Consider the following 19,503-nt stretch of genomic DNA (forward strand, 5'->3'; position numbering starts at 1 on the left):
GAAGCAGAGCTTTGGCGGGGGGCTCTGCTCTAGGGGTGCAGTATGGGGCTGTACCCAGTTTGTGGCTTCAGGATCCCCCTTGGAGCAGCTTTCAAGGAGGGAGCCCGGCACCAGTGTGCAAATGAGTGGGGAGAAAAGGGGGAGCTGCAAACCCCCTTTTGGGGGGCATCTTTATGTGGGGGTGCAAGCCCCCTTTGGGGGCACAGAGCCCCATGTCTTTCCTCGCAGGATATGGGGGTGCAAAACCTCACTTGGGCAGCAGAGCCAGTGCATATCTTTGCAAGATATAGGGGTGCAAACCTGCTTTTGGGGGGCGGGCAGAGCCCGGTGCATTTCTTTGCAGAGATGTGGGGGTACAAATTTTGGGGGAGCAGAGCCTGGTTCCCTTCCTCACAAGATGTGGGGGTACAAAGCCTCTCTTTTGGGGGAAGAGCTTGGTTCCTTTCCTTGCAGGATATGGGGGTGCAAAGCCCCATTTGCGGGGAAGCCCTTTGCTTTTCCTTGCAAGATGTGGGGGTACAAGCCCCCGTTTGGGGGTCAGACCCTGGTGCGTTTCCTTGCAGGATATGGGGGTGCAAAGCCCTATTCGGAGTCAGGACCCAGGGTATGTTGGGGTGTTGCTCTGCTTTCGGGGGGGGGGGGGGGGGTGTGTTAAGTGACTACAAGTCCCAGCATCCCCCATGCTCCGCCCTTCCGGGGCTCCCGCCCGTGTCCGCCCGCCATGAGCTCAGGTCGGGGGGGTCCCGCGCCGGGGGTTTGGGGGTGCAGAAGGGGTGCAGAGACCCCCCCGCTCGTCCTGGGGGGCTGCGGGGTTCGCGCATCCTGAGTGGCCCCGGGGTTGCGCTTTGCCATGCGGGTGCCCTGTGTTGTGCGGGGGGGGGGGTGGGGGGGTGGTGTTGCGTTAAGGTGCAAGAGGGGAGCGCACCCTCACTCTATTTTGCGTTATTTTGCCCTATTTCGCCCTATTTTGCAGCACGGGGAGGAGGAGGTGGGGATGGTGCAGAGCGGGGTGCAGCCCCCTCCTTGGATTTGGGGGGGGGGGTCAGAGCAAAAAGAGGAGCGCAGCATCACCCCCGAGGAGCCTTCAGCGCACCATGGGGTGCTGTGGGTCTGGAAAACGCCGATCCTGAGGTCTGGGGTTGTGCTGTTGGGGGGGGGGGGCTGCCGCTTTTAATGGGTGCTTCCTTACTGCAGAACTGGTTTGGCTTCACATCCCATCGGGACACGAGCACTCAGCCCCGCTCCTGCCGGCAGCGCTGCGTGGGACCATGTGGAGAGGCTCCTGCTGCTGAATCCACCCGAAACGTGAGGAACCGAAACCCAAAGTGACGCTTTCGGATGCTCCGAGACGGCCGAAACGCTGCGGCTGGATCCCTGCGGCACAGCGGGAGCTGCTTCCCTGCCAGCAGGTTGCTCCCAGTCGGCGTTCAGGGATACTCCAAGCTCATCGGGGTGTGCAGCTGGAGTGAAGCATCCTTTGGTGGCATCAGTGTGGAGACAAGGTGGATATTGAGGTTACAAAGGACCACGCTGCCTGGCTGACCCCGCGAGCGTCGGGAACGGGCGTAATGCAATGTCGGGTAAGTGAACCATAGAACCAGTGCAGCCCATGCGACCTTCTTGTTTCCTTTTGAATTTCCCTGCTTGACACGGAGGAGCGTCTGAATGAGAAAGGAAGAGCTTTGTGGCAGGAAAGGGAAGAGGGTGACACCCGTTGCAGAGCTCCTTGGATGCCTGGCTGTGCCATGGCTGTGGTCCCTGCCACCATGGTCGCTGCCACCGTGTCCACCCCACTTCCAGCCCCTCTTTGCATCATCTTTTGCTTCAGATCTACAGCATAGCAACACTCGGGGGGGTTAAACCTCAACCCTCTTTTAATCCCAGCCTGGTTTGGGTTGAAGGGACCTTAAAGCTCATCCAGTTCCAACCCCTGCCACGGGCAGGGACACCTTCCACTAGAGCAGGTTGCTCCAAGCCCCTGTGTCCAACCTGGCCTTGAACACTGCCAGGGATGGGGCAGCCACAGCTTCTCTGGGAAAAGTCTGTGCCAGCGCCTCAGCACCCTCACAGGGAAGAGCTTCTGCCTCAGAGCTCATCTCAATCTCCCCTCTGGCAGGTTAAAGCCCTTCCCCTTGTCCTGTCCCTCCAGGCCCTTGTCCAAAGCCCCTCTCCAGGTTTCTTGTGAGGGCACCCTGGTTGAACGCTGCCAGCCATGGAGGCTGGCTCCAGAGGCAGGAGATGCTCTAATCCTGCCTTAACACCCCAAAACAGGGATGCTGGGCTGCGAGGAGCACAGTCCCCCTCTTTCTTAGTGAGGTAGAGCCCTTTATTTAACCTGGATTTGGGGAAAATGTGGGGTTTGGCTCTAAACAACCTCTTCTGCAGCCCTGGCCAGTGGTTGCCCAAGCGAGAATGCTCCCTGAAGCATCGGGTGTTTCTCTCTGGCTTGGTAGATGGTTGTGCCATACAGGGAGCTCCTGCAAACCCAGGTTAAGAGAGGTCAGCGTGATCCCTGCCCGGCTTGGGTCAGAAACCTGCCTTGCTGGAAGGGTTTGACCACATTGCCTCAGCCCGTGTTGTCAGCATGTGGTGAAGCAAACACTGGTTGTGCCACCACCTTCAGGGACTGTAGCAATAGGACAAGGGGTGATGGGTTTAAACTTAAACAGGGGAAGTTCAGGTTGGAAATAAGGCAGAAGTTCCCTGTGTGGGTGCTGAGGCGCTGGCACAGGGTGCCCAGAGAAGCTGTGGCTGCCCCATCCCTGGCAGTGTTCAAGGCCAGGTTGGACACAGGGGCTTGGAGCAACCTGCTCTAGTGGAAGGTGTCCCTGCCCGGGGCAGGGGGTTGGGACTGGATGAGCTTTAAGGCCCCTTCCAACCCAAACCATAGTATGAGTCTATGATTCCCTGCAAATCCAAACAGAAACCGGTTTGAGGTGGACGGAGCTGCTGGGTGAGCACTTTGCCTGCAAGGACTTGATTTCCTCACCCATCTCAAGGGCTGGATGCACGAGCACGATTCCCCTGGGATTACCAGTGACGGCAGAGCCTGAATCTCCCTCTTCCACATCCCCACCTTGTATCGAACCATCTCCTTTTGTTTCTTCCAGCCTTGGGCCGTTCCCGCTGGCGGCTGCTGCCAGGCCCGGGTAGGACCAGACCTCCTGGTAGAACACGTTTGCTCCGGCTCCAGCGTGTTCTCACCGCTTGGCTCATGTGGATGAGTTTGTGTTGGCTTGGTGGGAAGGGCAGGAGGATCAGCACCATCTCATCCCAACCCTCGCTGGGTCTGGGCATGCCGCTGCCCATGACGTCTCCCATCCCAGAGTAAAGCCTGAAGGCTGCTCTGGAAGATCCTTGTCTTGCCCTACATGACCCAAACACCATTCTCCTTTCCCCATCCCTCCTTCCTTCCTTTTGCCATATCTCCAAGGGCCCAGATTGACCTTGCCAACCCTGTACCATTGACCAGACAGCACCATGTGGATAGAGGGATGGAGAAGGATGAATGGAGGATAGATAGGAGATGGATGGATGGATGGATGGATGGATGGATGGATGGATGGATGGATGGATGGATAGATGGATAATGCTGCTCAGAAGCATCCAGCTGGGACCACAAGAGCAGGTGGAAATATGGAAGTCCCCTTGGGGTATGTTTGCTTCAAGAAAGGTGTTTGTAGAGGGCCATGACCGCAAAGGGAGCTTGTGGAGAAGGTCTCTGCAACCAGCACACATCTACTTTCGGGATGTATGTGCTGCTGGGGAGAAGGGCTGTGTCTGGGGGCAAAATCCTGGGGCAAGGACCAGCGCTGGTGTTCACAAATGGTCCTGGGCTGGGGTTGCTTTGCAGGGGGTGTTCAGTGCCATGAAATGCGTGGTCTCAAGGTTTCCAGCTCAGCTTGGATGCCAGGACATGTGCTAAATGTGAAGGCATCACAGAACCACAGACTGGTTTGTGTTGGAAGAGACCTTAAAGTTCCTCCGGTTCCAACCCCTGCCACGGGCAGGGACACCTTCCACTAGAGCAGGTTGCTCCAAGCCCCTGTGTCCAACCTGGCCTTGAACACTGCCAGGGATGGGGCAGCCACAGCTTCTCTGGGCACCCTGTGCCAGCGCCTCAGTACCCTCACAGGGAAGAGCTTCTGCCTCAGAGCTCATCTCAATCTCCCCTCTGGCAGGTTAAAGCCATTCCCCTTGGCCTGTCCCTACAGGCCCTGATGAATGAGATCCTCCAGCATCCAGTTCCTGGGTCCCCTCTTCCCTTTGCAGCCGCTCCTTGCTGTTATATCCCTCTTGATCCCCATTTAGCAGCAGAGGGAGCAGTGGATCTTGTCCCAGGGCTCTCCATAGAGGCACAGCGGGTGCCCTGCACCGTGTTTGCCCACGAGGTGTGGCCTCTGCACCAGGATTCAAACTGGTGGCGCAGCTCCGGCGCTGTGCCCTCCCCTCCCCGCGTGCTTCCCGGCTGTACGGATCCCATCCCCGCATCCCATCCCAACCGCGGCGGCTGCGCTGGTGCAACCGGTGGGGTGAGTCGAGGCAACAGCCCTTTCTCGCTTGCTGTGGTCTGGGGAGCAGCCGGGATGGGAGCAGGAGGTGAGGAACCCGTTGGGGATGGGATGGTGCAAGGACAGAGCCGGCTGTGGCAACTCCTAAAGCTTTGCTGCTTGTAGGGTCTTAAAGTGCTGTTGGTAGCAGCAGAGTCCAGGTGGAGACTTGGCTGTGCTTGGATCATGCAGTCCCAGACTGGTTTGGGGTGAAGGGACCTTAAAGCTCACCCAGTTCCAACCCCTGCCACAGGCAGGGACGCCTTCCACTAGAGCAGGTTGCTCCAAGCCCCTGTGTCCAACCTGGCCTTGAACACTGCCAGGGATGGGGCAGCCCCAGCTTCTCTGGGCACCCTGTGCCAGCGCCTCAGCACCCTCACAGAGAAGAGCTTCTGCCTTATCTCCAACCTGAATCTCCCTTGTTTAAGCTTAAATCCATCCTTCCAGGGTGGTTTTCCCAGCACAGCTCCCGCCCGGCATGTAAATTGTTAATCCGGTGACCTCCTGGAAACAAGAACCTGCCTCAACCAGGAAATTATCTGCAGGCTCCAGGCTGGGAACTCGCTCCTGGGTTGGCGTTTGTGCCACGTCTTATCTCCCTGCTGCTGCTTTAAGATCCCGGAGCTGGGACGCCACAGGTCATAATCCCATGTGGATATAGGGATAATGAGCAAGTTCAGCTTCATGGCACAGAGAGTAGCGATTAAAATCCACCTGGGATAATCCCTGCCCATGGGAGGGGTTGGAACTGGGTAATCTTAAGGTCCTTTCCAGCCCAAACCATTCTGTGATGATGGTGATACCTCCAGCAATCCCCATCTCCCAGGCTGGGGATCAGGAATTGGAGGTGCTGAGCCACGCTGGGCATCCTTAAAACTGGAAATCACTGATGTTGTGGCCACCTCCTCCATGCAGGGAGGAACACAAGGAGCAAACAAGCGTGAAAAGTGCCTTAGAGAGCTCTCCCTGCATTTGACCTGGCTCTGGACCAGCCCCGCTCCCTTCCCCTGGCTGCTAAGCCGCTGGGTTCGTGCCAGCTTTTCTCCTCGGGCTCCTTTGACATCGTTCGTGTGACCATCACGTGCCACAGGCGGGTGACTGGGAGGTCCTGGGGTGCCCTGTGCCCGCAGCATCCCCCTTCCCAAAGCAGCTTTGCCAGGAGCACGGATGGAAGAGGGGACACCGAGTCCAGCCACCTTTTGGGGTTGAGCCAGGGATGTCATTGCTGCAGCCGGGAGCCCAGCACCGCGACAGCTCCTAAATAATCCCTGGGATCAGCTTTCCTTATTTCCCCCCTCCCTGTTCTTTGGCTTTGCAGACAGCAGCAGGCTGCTGGGGAGCCAGCGGCTGGGATACGGGACGCTGCAGACGGACACTGACACATCCCGCATGGTAAGTGTGGGGAGGGAGGCACCGCAGTGCTGGGCTGGCACGAAAACTGGGTGTTATCATAGAACCCCAGCCTGGTTTGGGTTGGAAGGGACCTTAAAGCTCCTCCAGCTCCAACTCCTGCCACGGGCAGGGACACCTTCCACTAGAGCAGGTTGCTCCAAGCCCCTGTGTCCAACCTGGCCTTGAACACTGCCAGCGATGGGGCAGCCACAGCTTCTCTGGGCACCCTGTGCCAGCGCCTCAGCACCCTCACAGGGAAGAGCTTCTGCCTCAGAGCTCATCTCAATCTCCCCTCTGGCAGGTTAAAGCCATTCCCCTTGTCCTGTCCAACGCTGGCACAAGGCAATGGTTTTCCAGCTCCAAAGTTACTTTATTGTCACCTGCCTGGTGTTAAACCATGCCAGGAGATTCAGGGCTTTCATCAGTGCAGGATTTAGATGCTCACTGACCTTCATTTCAGGTTATTTTATGAACAAGCATTCCCATACAGGTCACCTCTTTTCTTCCAGGAGGTCACGGGCTACCAGACCAAGACGTGGCGGGTGGCCCTGTGCCACATTGGCTCCGTGCTGACCGCAGGGCTGCTCCTTGTTCTCTTTCATTGGAAGCCAAGCCTGGAAGTGCAGGTGAAGTGCAAACCCTGTGCCCTCAGCCAGGCCGACTGGGTCATCATCAGAGTAAGTCCTGGGGGTTGTGGGGTTGGGCTCTGCCACTGGCTTCCCAGGATGTCCTTGGGCATGTTCCTTGCTGCTTTCCTCTTCCAGAGCCACTAGCCTGGCTTTGCATTTCTCTCTATTGTCCCTGCAGCCCAGCCAGCATCTGGGATTGGCACTCCCTACCTGGGACACTGTCCCTGCTTTGAACAGGGGAGATCCATGGGATGCTCCCCAATTCCCTCTGCTCAGCCCCTGTGCCTTTGTTGCAGGACAAATTCGGACAGTGCTTCACCACCCGTGTGTGCACAGAGGCACTGGGCGAGGGCAGGTGAGTTGGGCTCACATCTGGACAAGGCAAGGGGCTCACATCTGGACAGGCAGGGGTTCGCATCTGCATTTGGCTTCCAGGGAGTTGGGGCCATTTGCAGCAGAGCTGGTGGGATGGGGAAGGCCTGACCCTTGTTTTCCATCCCGAGCAGCCTGGAGCATCACCCTGGGGCCAGGCTGGAGGACCGCAGGACCAGCATCGCTATCGGGGTGTCGGAAGAGGAGGAGAGCCGGGACACTATCCGGCTCCATGAGAAGGAAGAGGTAACACCAGTGACCTTTCCCACCTCTGCCCTGTAATTCCTCTCCCTCGTGGCCTGCTAACACCTTGTTCTCATGTCCTGCTACGCTCAGAAAAACATCCTGCGGTACTATCTCTTTGAGGGCATGCGCTACGTCTGGATCGAGCGGCGGCAGATGTACTGCAAAGTCAGGTACTTCTCTGTCCCCTTTGCCGCAGCAGAACTCCCTGCATCAAAGTTAGGATGCTGGAGAGGGGCTCTTCATCAGAGTCTGTAGTGATAGGACAAGGGATGATGGGTTCAAACTGAAACAGGGGAAGTTCAGGTTGGAGATAAGGCAGAAGCTCTTCTCTGTGAGGGTGCTGAGGCGCTGGCACAGACTTTTCCCAGAGAAGCTGTGGCTGCCCCATCCCTGGCAGTGTTCAAGGCCAGGTTGGACACGGGGGCTTGGAGCAACCTGCTCTAGTGGAAGGTGTCCCTGCCCGTGGCAGGGGCTTGGTACTGGAGGAGCCTTAAGGTCCCTTTAACCGAGACCAGGCTGGGATTCTATGATCTCTTTGCTGCTCCCTTTGGCCCCTCAGCCCCCTCAATGTTGTCCTGACCCGACTGGAGGTCACACAACCACTGGAGCTGGAGCTTTTCTCTGCACTGCAGAGCCTTTGGCGACCATCCCAGGGTGCTGGGTCAAGGAAGCTGCTGCTTCTCCCCCGGTCTGTTGCTGTTGTCTGTCTTTGGGGGCAGAGGAAACCAGGCAAAGCAGTTTGGCAGCTGCCTCGTGCTGGATGCTCCTCTCCGAACTGTGCCCTTTTGTTCCTGCTCCTTGGCACCCGTGAGCTGCAGCAGGAGCCGAGGAACAAGATCCTCTCCCTTTCCGAAAGGGTTCTTTTCTGTCAGCAAGAACTTGGATGTGGTGTTTGTGCCTCTGGGCCAGGCTCCTGCTGATTTTGACTCCGTTTCTCTGTTTTCCTTTCCCCTGGTGCTTGCCAGCGTCTTGGATGAAGGTTGGACCTGCGCAGATCTGCATCTCTCGCAGGCTGGGCTCAGCCAACAGGACCATAACACCAGGTAGGGATCTACCAGCTCCGTGGGACACGTGGGGAGCACAGATGCGGCTTTTCCAGGGGCCAGCAATTCCCAGAGCCTGGGGTTTTTTTGCATTCAGACCTCAAAGCAGAGGCGGGCTGGATTAGCCTGGCTTGGCTTCTCCATGTAACCAAGCCCCCAGGGAGGTGTGGGCAGTGTGAGGGTCCCTCAGGATGGAAATGCGGCTTCTCCCTGGTATGGATTTGCTTTCCTGTCCACTTTGCAGAAGGAAGATCTATGGAGCGAACCTCATCGAGGTGCCAGTCAAGTCCTATGCGAGGCTGTTGGTGGAAGAGGTGTGTGTGCATCCACAGTGCTCCCAAAGAGCTACTTGTCCCAGGGCAGATCCTGCTCCATGGCCCTCACTGCCAGCGCTTTGCAGGCCCTTCTTCTTGGGTAGGGAGGAGAGGACTTTAGGAGAGGCAGAGATCAGAGATCCATCCTCCCTCTTAGCTTAGACAGGAGCATCCCCAGATGGCTGCGGAGGTGGCTGAGCATCCTCAGGAGTACCAACCATGAGCCAAACCAGGGAGGAGGGAGGGTTTGCAAGGAGTCAGCTAGTTCATCCCCAGCCCCAGGGAAGAGGCAGCTTCTCCTCTGCATAAGCAGCTGGTCCTCAAGGAGCTTGGAAGTCTCATAATCATAGAATCACAGAATCCCAGCCTGGTTTGAGTTGAAGGGACTTAAAGCTCCTCCAGTTCCAACCCCCTGCCACGGGCAGGGACACCTTCCACTAGAGCAGGTTGCTCCAAGCCCCTGTGTCCAACCTGGCCTTGAACACTGCCAGGGATGGGGCAGCCACAGCTTCTCTGGGCACCCTGTGCCAGCGCCTCAGCACCCTCACAGGGAAGAACTTCCCCTGTTTCAGTTTGAACCCATCACCCCTTGTCCTATCCCTCCAGTCCCTGATGAAGGTCCCTCTCCAGCATCCTTGTAGCCCCCTTCAGACACTGGGAGCTGCTCTGAGGTCTCCACGCAGCTTCTCTTCTCCAGGCTGAACAGCCCCAATGTTCTCAGCCTGTCTCCATACGGGAGCTGCTCCAGCCCCTGCTCATCCTCATGGCCTCCTCTGCACTTGCTCCAACAGCTCCATGTCCTTATGTTGAGGACACCAGAACTGCACACAGTGCTGCAAGTGGGGTCTATCGGGAGCAGAGCAGAGGGGCAGGATCCCCTCCTCTGACAATGGGCTGGAGGAAGCTCTTCCTCCAAAACCTTCTCATCCTCTGTGTTCCCTTCCAGGTTCTCAATCCCTTCTACATCTTCCAAGTGTTCAGCATCGTGCTGTGGGTCTGTGATGCCTACTACTACTACGCTGCCTGCATCTTCCTCATCTCCACCATCTCCTTAGGGCTGTCCCTCTATGAGACAAGGAAGGTTGGTGCTGGGCTTATTTGGGACCAGCAGCTCTGGTGAAATAACCCGTTTTCTGATGCTGGTTGACCTCTGTGCTGATGTTGAACTCCCTCTGAGCCCAGCTGGGTGAGGACAACCCGTATTCCCAATGGTGCAGCAGGTTTCCTTGTCCTTCCTTTGTGATCCTGAGCCTTCAAGACCTGTTTTATGGATGCTTTGCTGTGCTTTTTGAGCTGACTGCTCCCTCCCTTGCAGCAAAGCACCACGCTGCAGAACATGGCCAAGATGTCAGTGGGTGTCCGAGTCCATCGCCCCAGTGGAGGTGAGTGTGATGCCTGCCATGAGTGAGGGCTCCTGGCGTGGATTTGGGATGGGGATGATGTGTGACATGTTAAAAGGGGGGTTCCTTGAACCTTTTATGTTTGATCAGCCTGTCCGTGTCCCAGTCTGTCCGCTTCCTGTTGTGGGGATCCTACTGGAGAGCCCACCATATCAGAGGGGAGGATTCAACCAACCTGCACTGACAGTGTCACCAAGTCCCTTATTTCAGTTATTCAAATCTCTGGAGATTTACACAAAAAAGGCTTCAGCTGAAGGTTTTTCTTATACAAAATGCAAGTTTGTGGCAGGATGAGGGTCAGTGATAGCACACGGACTGTGAAACCAGCCTGGAGCAATAGACAACCAAACTGTAACCACTGGAGAGGGGCTTTGGACAAGGACAAGGGGACAGGGACAGGACAAGGGGAATGGCTTTAACCTGCCCGAGGGGAGATTGAGATGAGCTCTGAGGCAGAAGCTCTTCCCTGGGAGGGTGCTGAGGCGCTGGCACAGGGTGCCCAGAGAAGCTGTGGCTGCCCCATCCCTGGCAGTGTTCAAGGCCAGGTTGGACACAGGGGCTTGGAGCAACCTGCTCTAGTGGAAGGTGTCCCTGCCCGTGGCAGGGGTTGGAACTGGATGAGCTTTAAGGTCCCTTCCAGCACAAACCATTCCATGGCAGCTGCTCTGTGGTTTATCAGCTGCATGGTACCATCCAGTTCCCATTCCTGCAGGGATTACAACAGACCCTGGCTATGGTGTCTCCACTTCATCCTCCATTACTCCTCTTAGCATGTGCTAAGGTGGCAGCTTGCATTGCCTGGAGAACTGTAGTGGAGTAAATTCTGTGTGTGCCAACATCCCAGAAGCAGCAACTGTATTTCACCCTAAAAAAGTCTCCTTAAGACTCCAACTTCCATTAGCTCCCAGTTTTCCCTAATCCCCACCCCTCCAAGTCCTTTTCCCACAAGGCGTCTCTTCCAGAGGAGATGGCGGTGAGCTCTGCAGACCTGGTGCCAGGCGACTGCATCAGCCTCCCTGCGGATGGGATGCTGGTCCCCTGCGATGCCGCGCTGCTGACGGGCGAGTGCATGGTCAACGAGAGCATGCTGACGGGTGAGAGCTGGACCTGGGGGCACAGAGCAAGCCCTGTATCTCAGTGGGCCTCCTGCACCCCTTTCCCATCCAGGCTGGTTGGATCCTGACCCCCCCAGGGTGATAAACCTCCCTCCCATGATGTTCCTCCTCCTTTCCATGATGTTCTTCCTCCTTCCATGATGTTCCTCCTCCCTTCCATGATGTTTTTCTTCCCTTCCATGATGTTCTTCTTCCCTTCCATGACGTTCCTCCTCCCTTCCATGATGTTCCTCACACAGGGGAGAGCGTGCCAGTGATGAAGACCCCTCTCCCGGCTGGCAGCACCATCTATTCCCCCGAGGAGCACAGGCGTCACACCTTGTTCTGTGGGACACAGGTCATCCAAGCCAAGTCTTATGTGGGCAGGGGAGTGCTGGCCGTGGTGACCCGCACAGGTAAGGGATTGAGGGATAAAGCCGGGATTAAGCTGCGTCCTTCAGAACAGGGACTTTCGGGTCCAGAGAAGGGAACGGAGCTGGAGCAGGGCCTGGAGCACAAGTGTGATGAGGAACGGCTGAGGGACCTGGAGGGGCTTAGTCTGGAGAAGAGAAGGCTCAGGGGGGACGTTATTGCTCTCTACAACTGCCTGACAGGAGGATGGAGCCAGGAGGGGGCTGGTCTCTGCTCCCAAGGAACAAGGGATGGGACAAGAGGAAACGGCCTCAAGCTGCACCAGGGCAGGTTTAGATGGAGCTGAGGAACAATTCCTTCCCCAGAGGGTGCTCAGGCATTGGAACAGGCTGCCCAGAGCAGGGCTGGAGTCACCGTCCCCGTAAGCGTTCCCAAAACATGCAGACGAGGCGCTCAGTGCCATGGGTTAGTGGTGGCTTTGGCAGTGCTGGGGAACAGTTGGACTTGATGAGCTTAATGGTCTTTTCCAATCCAGCTGATTCTCTGATTCTATTCTATGCCTTTGTCTGTGGTTACCTCCTGCCCCTCTCCCGCAGGGTTTTGCACAGCCAAAGGGGATCTCATCAGCTCCATCCTCTACCCCAAACCCGTGAGCTTCAAGTTCTACAAGGATGCTGTGAAGTTTGTCCTGTTCCTCGCTGTCCTGGGTAGGTGTGAGCATGGGGGCATGGCCAGGAGCAGCCAAACTCCTCCACCATGGGTGAACTCACCCTTCATCTGCTTTGCTTTGTAACCAAGCCCGTTCTCCTCCCTCCTCCTGCACAGCTTTTATCGGCACGCTCTACAGCATCCTCATCTTGGTTAAAAACCAGGTAGGGCTCTTGGAGCTGGGGAGTCCTGGAGCACAGCCTGGGACCATCAGCAGATGCGGGTGGAGATGGGTGAGGGCTACCAGGATGCCCACCCCTTCTCCTTCTCACCTACCAGGTCCCTGTGGGGCAAATCATCATCCGTGCCCTCGACCTCGTCACTGTCATCGTGCCCCCGGCTCTCCCCGCTGCGATGACCGTGGGCACCATCTATGCCCAGAACAGGCTGAAGAAACAGGGAATCTTTTGCATCAGCCCTCCCCGGATCAACCTCTGCGGGAAGATCCGCCTGGTTTGCTTCGACAAGGTGAGGCTTGAGCATCACCATGGGACCAGAGTTCCCATCTCCGGGAGCTGCTGTGGACCCTCCATCCTCATGCCCACAGACAGGAACCCTCACGGAGGAAGGGCTGGATGTGTGGGGGGTGGTTCCACTGGAGAACAACCACTTCATGCCCATCGTCCACGAGCCCCGCTGCCTGCCCGCTGGGCCCTTGCTCTACTCGTTGGCCACTTGCCACACGGTCTCGGTGCTGCGGGCACAGCCCATCGGGGACCCTGTGGACCTCAAGATGTTGGAGTCCACTGGCTGGGTAAGCAAAGTGATGGGCAAAGGTGCCTGTCTGGAAAGAGGGAGGTAGGACACAGCTTGCTCTGCCAGGAGAGGGGGTGTTTGAGACCATCCATGGAGTGGATAGCATCTATCTATCTTAGCATGCCCTTGGTTTCAGCGCCTGGAGATGATGGAGGAGGAGGAAGGGGGGCTGCCTGCCTTCCAGCAGTTTGGGATGAAGGTCTTGGCTGTGGTGAAACCTCCACCTGAGGAAGAACAGCCACGAGACAGGGTATGTCCCATGGACCAGAGTAGCTCCAGTTCCCCATATGACAAAGGGTGGTTGTGCTCCACAGCCCCTGGAGGGGTTGTACCTCCCAGAGAAGGTCCTGCCTGGCCCTGACACCTTCTCTCTCTCCACAGAAGCACCAGTTACCTCTGGGGATCCTCCGGCGGTTCCCCTTCTCCTCCTCCTTGCAGAGGATGAGCGTCCTGGTGAAGCTGCCTGGTGAAGCCTCAGCCCATGTCTATGTCAAGGGTGCTCCGGAGATGGTGGCCAGCCTCTGCAGGAAGGAGACGGGTACGTGATGGGGACGGTGGTTCACTATCACTGCTCTGGTCCTGCTGCTCCATCATCCATCTGCATCCCTGCAGCTCATCCCCACAGGGAGTTCTCCTTGGTGGTGCTATGGGGCAGTCCCCAGAGGCACAGAGCTTTGGCTTAGCTTCATAGAATCATAGAATGGATAGGGGTGGAAGGGACCTTCAGGACCCTTCAAGACCTTCAGCCACATGGGGGGAAGAAAATAGGAGCTAGAAGGCAGGGATTGGAGTCTGGATGAGCATCCAAAGCCCTTTAATTCTTTGGGAGCTTGAGCCCCAGCTGTCCCCTTTGAGTGTACACAGCCAGGTTCATCCAGGAGCTATTTTGACCTTGGTTTTCCCCTCGTGGCTGGCAGTGCCCGTGGATTTCTCCCAGATGCTGCGGCACTACACCACGGATGGGTTCCGGGTCCTGGGTCTGGCCTGCAAAGCCCTGAGTTCAGTGACCACGTTCGAGGAGGCCCTGCAGCTCCCCAGGTTGGTGCCAACAACTTCTTTCTCTGTTTAGACCTTGTTTGCTCCAAGCATTTCATGGGATGTTTCACTGCCCTGAAGTCTGCTCCATCCCAGCAGCCTGCAGGGGATTCATTCCTAACCCATCCTAAAGCAAATGCTGGGGTTTTAGCTGTTTATAGCAGTTGCTCCTCTCTGCCTTGTGCTGAAGATGGTGTTGAAGGGGTCATTGTATCCACCAGGGACGCTGTGGAGAGCAGCCTGAGCTTCCTGGGATTCCTCGTCATGAAGAATGTGCTCAAGCCAGAGTCTGCGCCCGTGATTCACCTCCTGAGGAACGCCAACATCCGCCCCGTCATGGTGACAGGTGACCCTGCGAGGGGAATGGCGGGACAGGGCTCGGGGAAGAGGTGGGACATGGTCAACCCTTGATGTGGTGCAAGGGGTGAAGGGTTCTCCACCAGGAATCACAGAATCCCAGCCTGGTTTTGGTTGGAAAGGACCTTAAAGCTCCTCCAGCTCCAACCCCTGCCACGGGCAGGGACACCTTCCACTAGAGCAGGTTGCTCCAAGCCCCTGTGTCCAACCTGGCCTTGAACACTGCCAGGGATGGGGCAGCCACAGCTTCCCTGGGCACCCCCAAGTCCTTCTCCTCAGGGCTGCTCCATCCATTCCCCATCCAGCCTGTAAGGAATGAGCTCTCCCCCAAAACACAGGGAAGCAAAGGGATCCCCAGCATGGTGGTTGGGAGAGGGGATGTGGCAGGTTTGAGCTGCCCCTCTTGGCTTGCAGCTCTGCAGGACCCTGTATAGCCATCACTGCTGGTGGCTGCTCAGCCCCTCCACCTCTCTCTGGTAGGAGACAACATGCTGACAGCCATGAACGTGGCCCGGAGCTGCCGCATGGTGGAGCCGAAGGAGCGGGTGATCTTCATCAGCGCCTCCCCTCCCAGCCACGACAAACCCGCTGCTCTCAAGTTCATCCCGGCCGAGCATTCCCAGGGCGAGGAGCAGCCGGAGGTGGGTCCTGAGGCAGCATCTCAGCGGGGTTTGTAAAGCCCAAAGTGCCCTGAGCTTGGAGGACTCTTCCAGCATCCCTCAGAGCTGCGAGGCTGCCTCTTACGGCCTCCGTTAGGAGACAACCTGCTCCTGTTTCTCTCTATGAGCACATCAGGCTGGAGTTGATGCTCCAGATGCTCATCAGATGCAGCCAGCACTGTGCTGCTCCAGCTTGGCATGAAGGGCTTGGTCCCACAAGTTCCTTATCCAAAATACCATCATTTATATGCCTGAAACGGAGCTTTAAGGGAAGCTGCTTTACCTGCAGTTGCTTTACCTCCTGCTCTGTGCAGGTTGAGGATGCTGGTTCAGACCCTTGCCCAGGGGCTGGAGCTGTGGAAAAGGAGTTGTTTTCCCCTGACAGGATCTGTCCCAGCAGGATGGATGTTTCCTGCAGCCTCAGTCCTGCCACTTCGCCCTGAATGGCAAATCCTTCGCTGTGGTTTGTGAGCACTTCGCTGAGCTCCTGCCCAAGGTGAGTCCCATGGCCGGGAATCCTCCACTACTGAATGCCGTGGGGAGTTTCTTTGCTGGTGCAAGATGCCTCTGCCCTGCTGAGCTGGCAAAGCTCAGGAGAACCAGGCTCCTCCTGGATGGGCAGGGATGAGGATGCTGTGGTACGAACATGGAGCATTCCCTTCTCTGCAGATCCTCATCCGAGCCACCGTGTTTGCCCGCATGTTGCCCGAGCAGAAGACTCAGCTGGTGTGCAGCCTGCAGGAGCTCAAGTGAGTCCCCCCAGGGATGGAGGACAGAGGAGGGAGAGGGGATTAGCAGCAGGTCAAGCGAGGGGATCCTGCCCCTCTGCTGCACTCTGGGGAGACCCCCCCTGCAGTCCTGCTCCAGCTCTGGGGCAACAGCACAAGAGGGACGTGGAGCTGCTGGAGCGAGGCCAGAGGAGGCCCCGGAGCTGCTGCGAGGGCTGGAGCAGCTCTGCTCTGGAGCCAGGCTGAGAGAGCTGGGCTGGGGCAGCCTGGAGAAGAGAAGGCTCCTGAAGGGGAGACCTTAGAGCAGCTCCAGGGCCTAAAGGGGCTCCAGGAAACCTGGAGAGGGGCTTTGGACAAGGGCCTGTAGGGACAGGCCAAGGGGAATGGCTTTAACCTGCCCGAGGGGAGATTGAGATGAGCTCTGAGGCAGAAGCTCTTCCCTGTGAGGGTGCTGAGGTGCTGGCACAGGGTGCCTAGAGAAGCTGTGGCTGCCCCATCCCTGGCAGTGTTCAAGGCCAGGTTGGACACAGGGGCTTGGAGCAACCTGCTCTAGTGGAAGGTGTCCCTGCCCGTGGCAGGGGTTGGAGCTGGAGAAGCTTTAAGGTCCCTTCAGCCCAAACCACTCTGGGATTCTGGGATCCTATGCTTAGTGCAGGAGCAGTTGGCAGCTGCAGATCACATCCTGCCCTCTCCCAGATGTGGGGTGACCCTTGGAGGTTCAACCTTGCAGCCCCAGCGCTTCTCCCACATCCCCTCATGATCTATCAGATCCCTTCTCACCACAGCTACTGCGTGGGGATGTGTGGGGACGGTGCCAACGACTGTGGGGCTCTGAAGGCGGCTGACGTGGGCATCTCGCTGTCGGAGGCAGAGGCATCAGTGGCTTCACCCTTCACCTCCCATGTGGCCAACATCGAGTGTGTGCCCACTGTCATCCGGTGAGCTGCTGGGACCCACGTGAGGGGGGATACAACTGGCGTGGGAGGTCTCCTGAGTGCCTCTGACCCCTCTTTGGGACAACTCATGGCAAGGGTGTTGTGGCTGGTGGGTGACTCTCTCTTTATCACTGCAGGGAGGGCAGGTGCTCACTGGTCACCTCCTTTGGTGTCTTTAAGTACATGGCTCTGTACAGCCTGGTGCAGTTCGTGTGCGTCCTGCTGCTCTACACAGTGAGTCCTGTGGTTGCCCAAATGCCTTTGGGTCACCTCATCCCATCTGGGTTTTATCCTATTTTACCCTTTCCTATCCTCACACTGAGACCATCTGGTTTCTACTTCCCAGATCAACACCAACCTGAGCGATTTCCAGTTCCTCTTCTTCGACCTGATCATCACCACCACGGTGGCCGTGCTAATGGGTCGGACCGGTCCTGCCCAGGAGCTGGGAGTGGAGCGTCCCCAAGGGGCATTGATCAGTGTCCTCGTGCTGGGCAGCCTCCTCCTCCAAACAGCTCTGCTCATCACCGTGCAGGTCCTCAGCTACTTCATCACTGTCTCACAGAGCTGGTAAGGGACCCAGCTTCACCTGGGCTTGGTGATGGGAAGGATCACAATGAAGCCCAAGTGCTTGGCCTTGGTTTTGGCATCAAGGATGCATCCAGCCACCCTGTGTTGACCCTCTGCCTTGTCCTCTGCCTGGCTCAGGTACGTGCCACTGAACAGCACAGTGACAGCTCCCCAAAACCTGCCTAACTATGAGAACACGGTCCTCTTCTGTGTCACGGGCTTCCAGTACCTGATCCTGGCTGTCGCCATGTCCAAGGGGTACCCATTCCGGGAGCCGCTCTACGCCAATGGTGAGGGTGATGCTGGCCATGAGGGTGAAGAGAGACATCAAACCTTCATCCTCCTCCTCAACCCTCTTCCTTCTCACCCTCAGCGCTGTTCTTGGTGGTCCTCATCCTCCTCTTTGGCCTCATGATATGGTTGACTCTCTACCCGCTGGGCTTCCCCAAAACCCTGCTGAAGCTGCAGGGCATCGACGACTTGAACTTCAAGCTGCTGCTGCTGGGGATCGCTGCCCTCAACTTCTTCACCGCCTTTGTGCTGGAGGTAGGTGAGCCCCGAGTGGGCATTGGGCACACAAGGGACAACGTAATCCCTTTGGGTCCGTCCAAGCAACCCCTTTTCCAGGAGCCACAGAGGGAGCAGGGCTCACCTTGGCATCAGCTCTGCCCTCTTTGGTGTCCCCAATGCCTGTTCTCCCCTCATCTTCGCTGCAGACTGCCCTGGACCACGGCTTGCTCGGCTGCCTCCGCAGGCTGCGCCGCAAGAAACCATCCAAGAAGCTTTTCAAGAGGCTGGAGAAGGAGCTGAGGCAGCAGCAGCCGCCCTGGCCCCCCCTCAACCAACCGCTCTTTGCGACACCCAAGATGTCCATCGCCGTGAGATAACACGGGCCGGGTTTTCCTGCTGCCCACAGCCCCTGGACACTTGTTTATTTATTTATCCTGGTAAACGGAGGGATGCAGCGGGAAGGATCCTGCAGAGAGACCCTCGGAATCATGGCTATGGGGAGGAGATGGTGGAGAAGCAAACTGAGGGAGAACGTCCAGAAGAAGAAGAGGAGAAACCATCTCCTCTCATCTCAGCTCTGCCTCCAGGACCATTCTTGCTCCCATGCCTGGACCCGTCTCCCCACCCTGGGCACCAGTACTGTTACACAGGGCGATGCCACCTCCTTTTCTCTCTCCTGACTGGCCTAAACCACCAAGAAGAAGGTCCCTGATGCTCTCATGGTGAGGACACCCACCCCAGCCTCCCTTCTCTGCTCACTGTGAAAGAAAAACCCTTCAGCCTCCCCAAGCAAGCGCCCTGGATGTGTAGGAACTGTTTACAAACCACCCCATCCCCGGCTTGCCAAGGATGCTGCTCAACCCCCGGACCAGCCACGGGCCCCCTCCGCTTGTGATGCTCCTGCAGAGCAGTTCTGCTTTTGGATTATTGGACCTTTGTAGCATTAAAACTCCCCAAATATCTGTATTTTTTAACTCTCCTGCAGTGCATTGAGCTGTAAACGTGACGTTCAGGTTCTGGATGGTGCTTCCTGAGCGTTGTCTAATAAATTAGCACTATTTTCTTGAGCACTTGCTTGTGCTGCCTGGTGGGGATGGGCTGTGTGGGGCAGAGTGAGGAGTGGATGGGTAAGGGAGAAGGTGAAAGAGGTTTTGGGGTCCCCTCATTCTCCATCTGGGCTGCCTTGATGCCTCAAAGCAGAGCGAACCCAGGGCTGGCACCGCTGGAATTGCAGCAGCTCCATCAGCATGTAAATAACCCCTGAGCCTGTTTCCAGCTTGAATTTCCTAGAAAATCATCATAATTGCTGGAAAAACCCAGGTGTCCTCGCCAAGGCTGCAAAACCTCACTCCTTCAAGGGAGGAAAAGCCAACAGATGGAGATGCCGCATCCCAAAAGGGGCTGAGCCGAGCCGCAGGGATGTCTGCATCCCCTTCCGAGGGGGGTTTCAGCCTGGCTCTTGGATCGAGGGCTGGGTCTTGCAGGGAGTCTCCTGCATGGAAAGTCTAAACCCCTCCGAGCGCCAGCGGCGCCTCTCTGCCCTCCGGGAGCTGGGGATTAGATCAGGAAATGAGGCACAAGCAGAGGTAAGAGGTTTCCTGAAAGCCCAGCCAAGGCTCCAGTTAATAAACCAGGCTTCCTGAGCTTGGAAACACACACAAAACACACACAGCCCTGCAAGGCGCTGGCCTGGGCTTGGTCACTTGGAAAGCAAAAAGGGACCCCTTTGCCCCTTGGTTTTCCCCCTGCACTGGGGTGTTTTGCTTGGCTGCTCCTGCCTTGGGGGGTTGCAAAGTCTGTTTGATTATTAACAGGCAGCTCCTGCCCTTGGTT

The 19,503-nt window shown here is 57.2% G+C and overlaps 1 protein-coding gene across 4 annotated transcripts; it reads left to right on the forward strand.

Moving 5' to 3' along the window:
- The first annotated feature begins 604 nt into the window (after positions 1-604).
- ATP13A2 (ATPase cation transporting 13A2) lies at positions 605-18,737 on the forward strand. 4 transcript variants are annotated; one of them, XM_030507656.1, is made up of 30 exons: positions 605-731; positions 1,195-1,580; positions 5,869-5,942; positions 6,452-6,619; positions 6,868-6,926; positions 7,078-7,189; positions 7,280-7,359; positions 8,155-8,232; positions 8,477-8,546; positions 9,493-9,627; positions 9,862-9,928; positions 10,909-11,040; positions 11,301-11,456; positions 12,009-12,119; positions 12,238-12,284; positions 12,400-12,588; positions 12,668-12,874; positions 13,013-13,126; positions 13,258-13,414; positions 13,794-13,914; positions 14,133-14,257; positions 14,749-14,909; positions 15,313-15,423; positions 15,597-15,676; positions 16,441-16,593; positions 16,728-16,824; positions 16,937-17,160; positions 17,299-17,450; positions 17,534-17,706; positions 17,877-18,737. In XM_030507656.1, the coding sequence occupies exons 2-30, from the start codon at positions 1,574-1,576 to the stop codon at positions 18,045-18,047; spliced, it is 3,531 nt and encodes a 1,176-aa protein (XP_030363516.1). In that variant the 5' UTR covers positions 605-731; positions 1,195-1,573; the 3' UTR covers positions 18,048-18,737. The 4 variants fall into 4 exon arrangements, with proteins under 4 accessions (XP_030363516.1, XP_030363517.1, XP_030363518.1 ...); XM_030507657.1 differs by having other exon boundaries at positions 15,328-15,423; XM_030507658.1 differs by having other exon boundaries at positions 6,452-6,568.
- The last annotated feature ends 766 nt before the right edge of the window (positions 18,738-19,503 follow it).

Source organism: Strigops habroptila, chromosome 16 (genome assembly GCF_004027225.2).
Source record: "Strigops habroptila isolate Jane chromosome 16, bStrHab1.2.pri, whole genome shotgun sequence".
Lineage (NCBI taxonomy): Eukaryota > Metazoa > Chordata > Aves > Psittaciformes > Psittacidae > Strigops > Strigops habroptila.

Excerpts from the sequence above, each read along its gene's own strand:
- ATP13A2 (XM_030507656.1), top strand. Across the intron at positions 9,929-10,908 it reads AGTCCATCGCCCCAGTGGAG|AGGAGATGGCGGTGAGCTCT; the intron begins GTGAGTGTGATG and ends CGTCTCTTCCAG. Across the intron at positions 14,910-15,312 it reads AGGGCGAGGAGCAGCCGGAG|GATCTGTCCCAGCAGGATGG; the intron begins GTGGGTCCTGAG and ends TTCCCCTGACAG.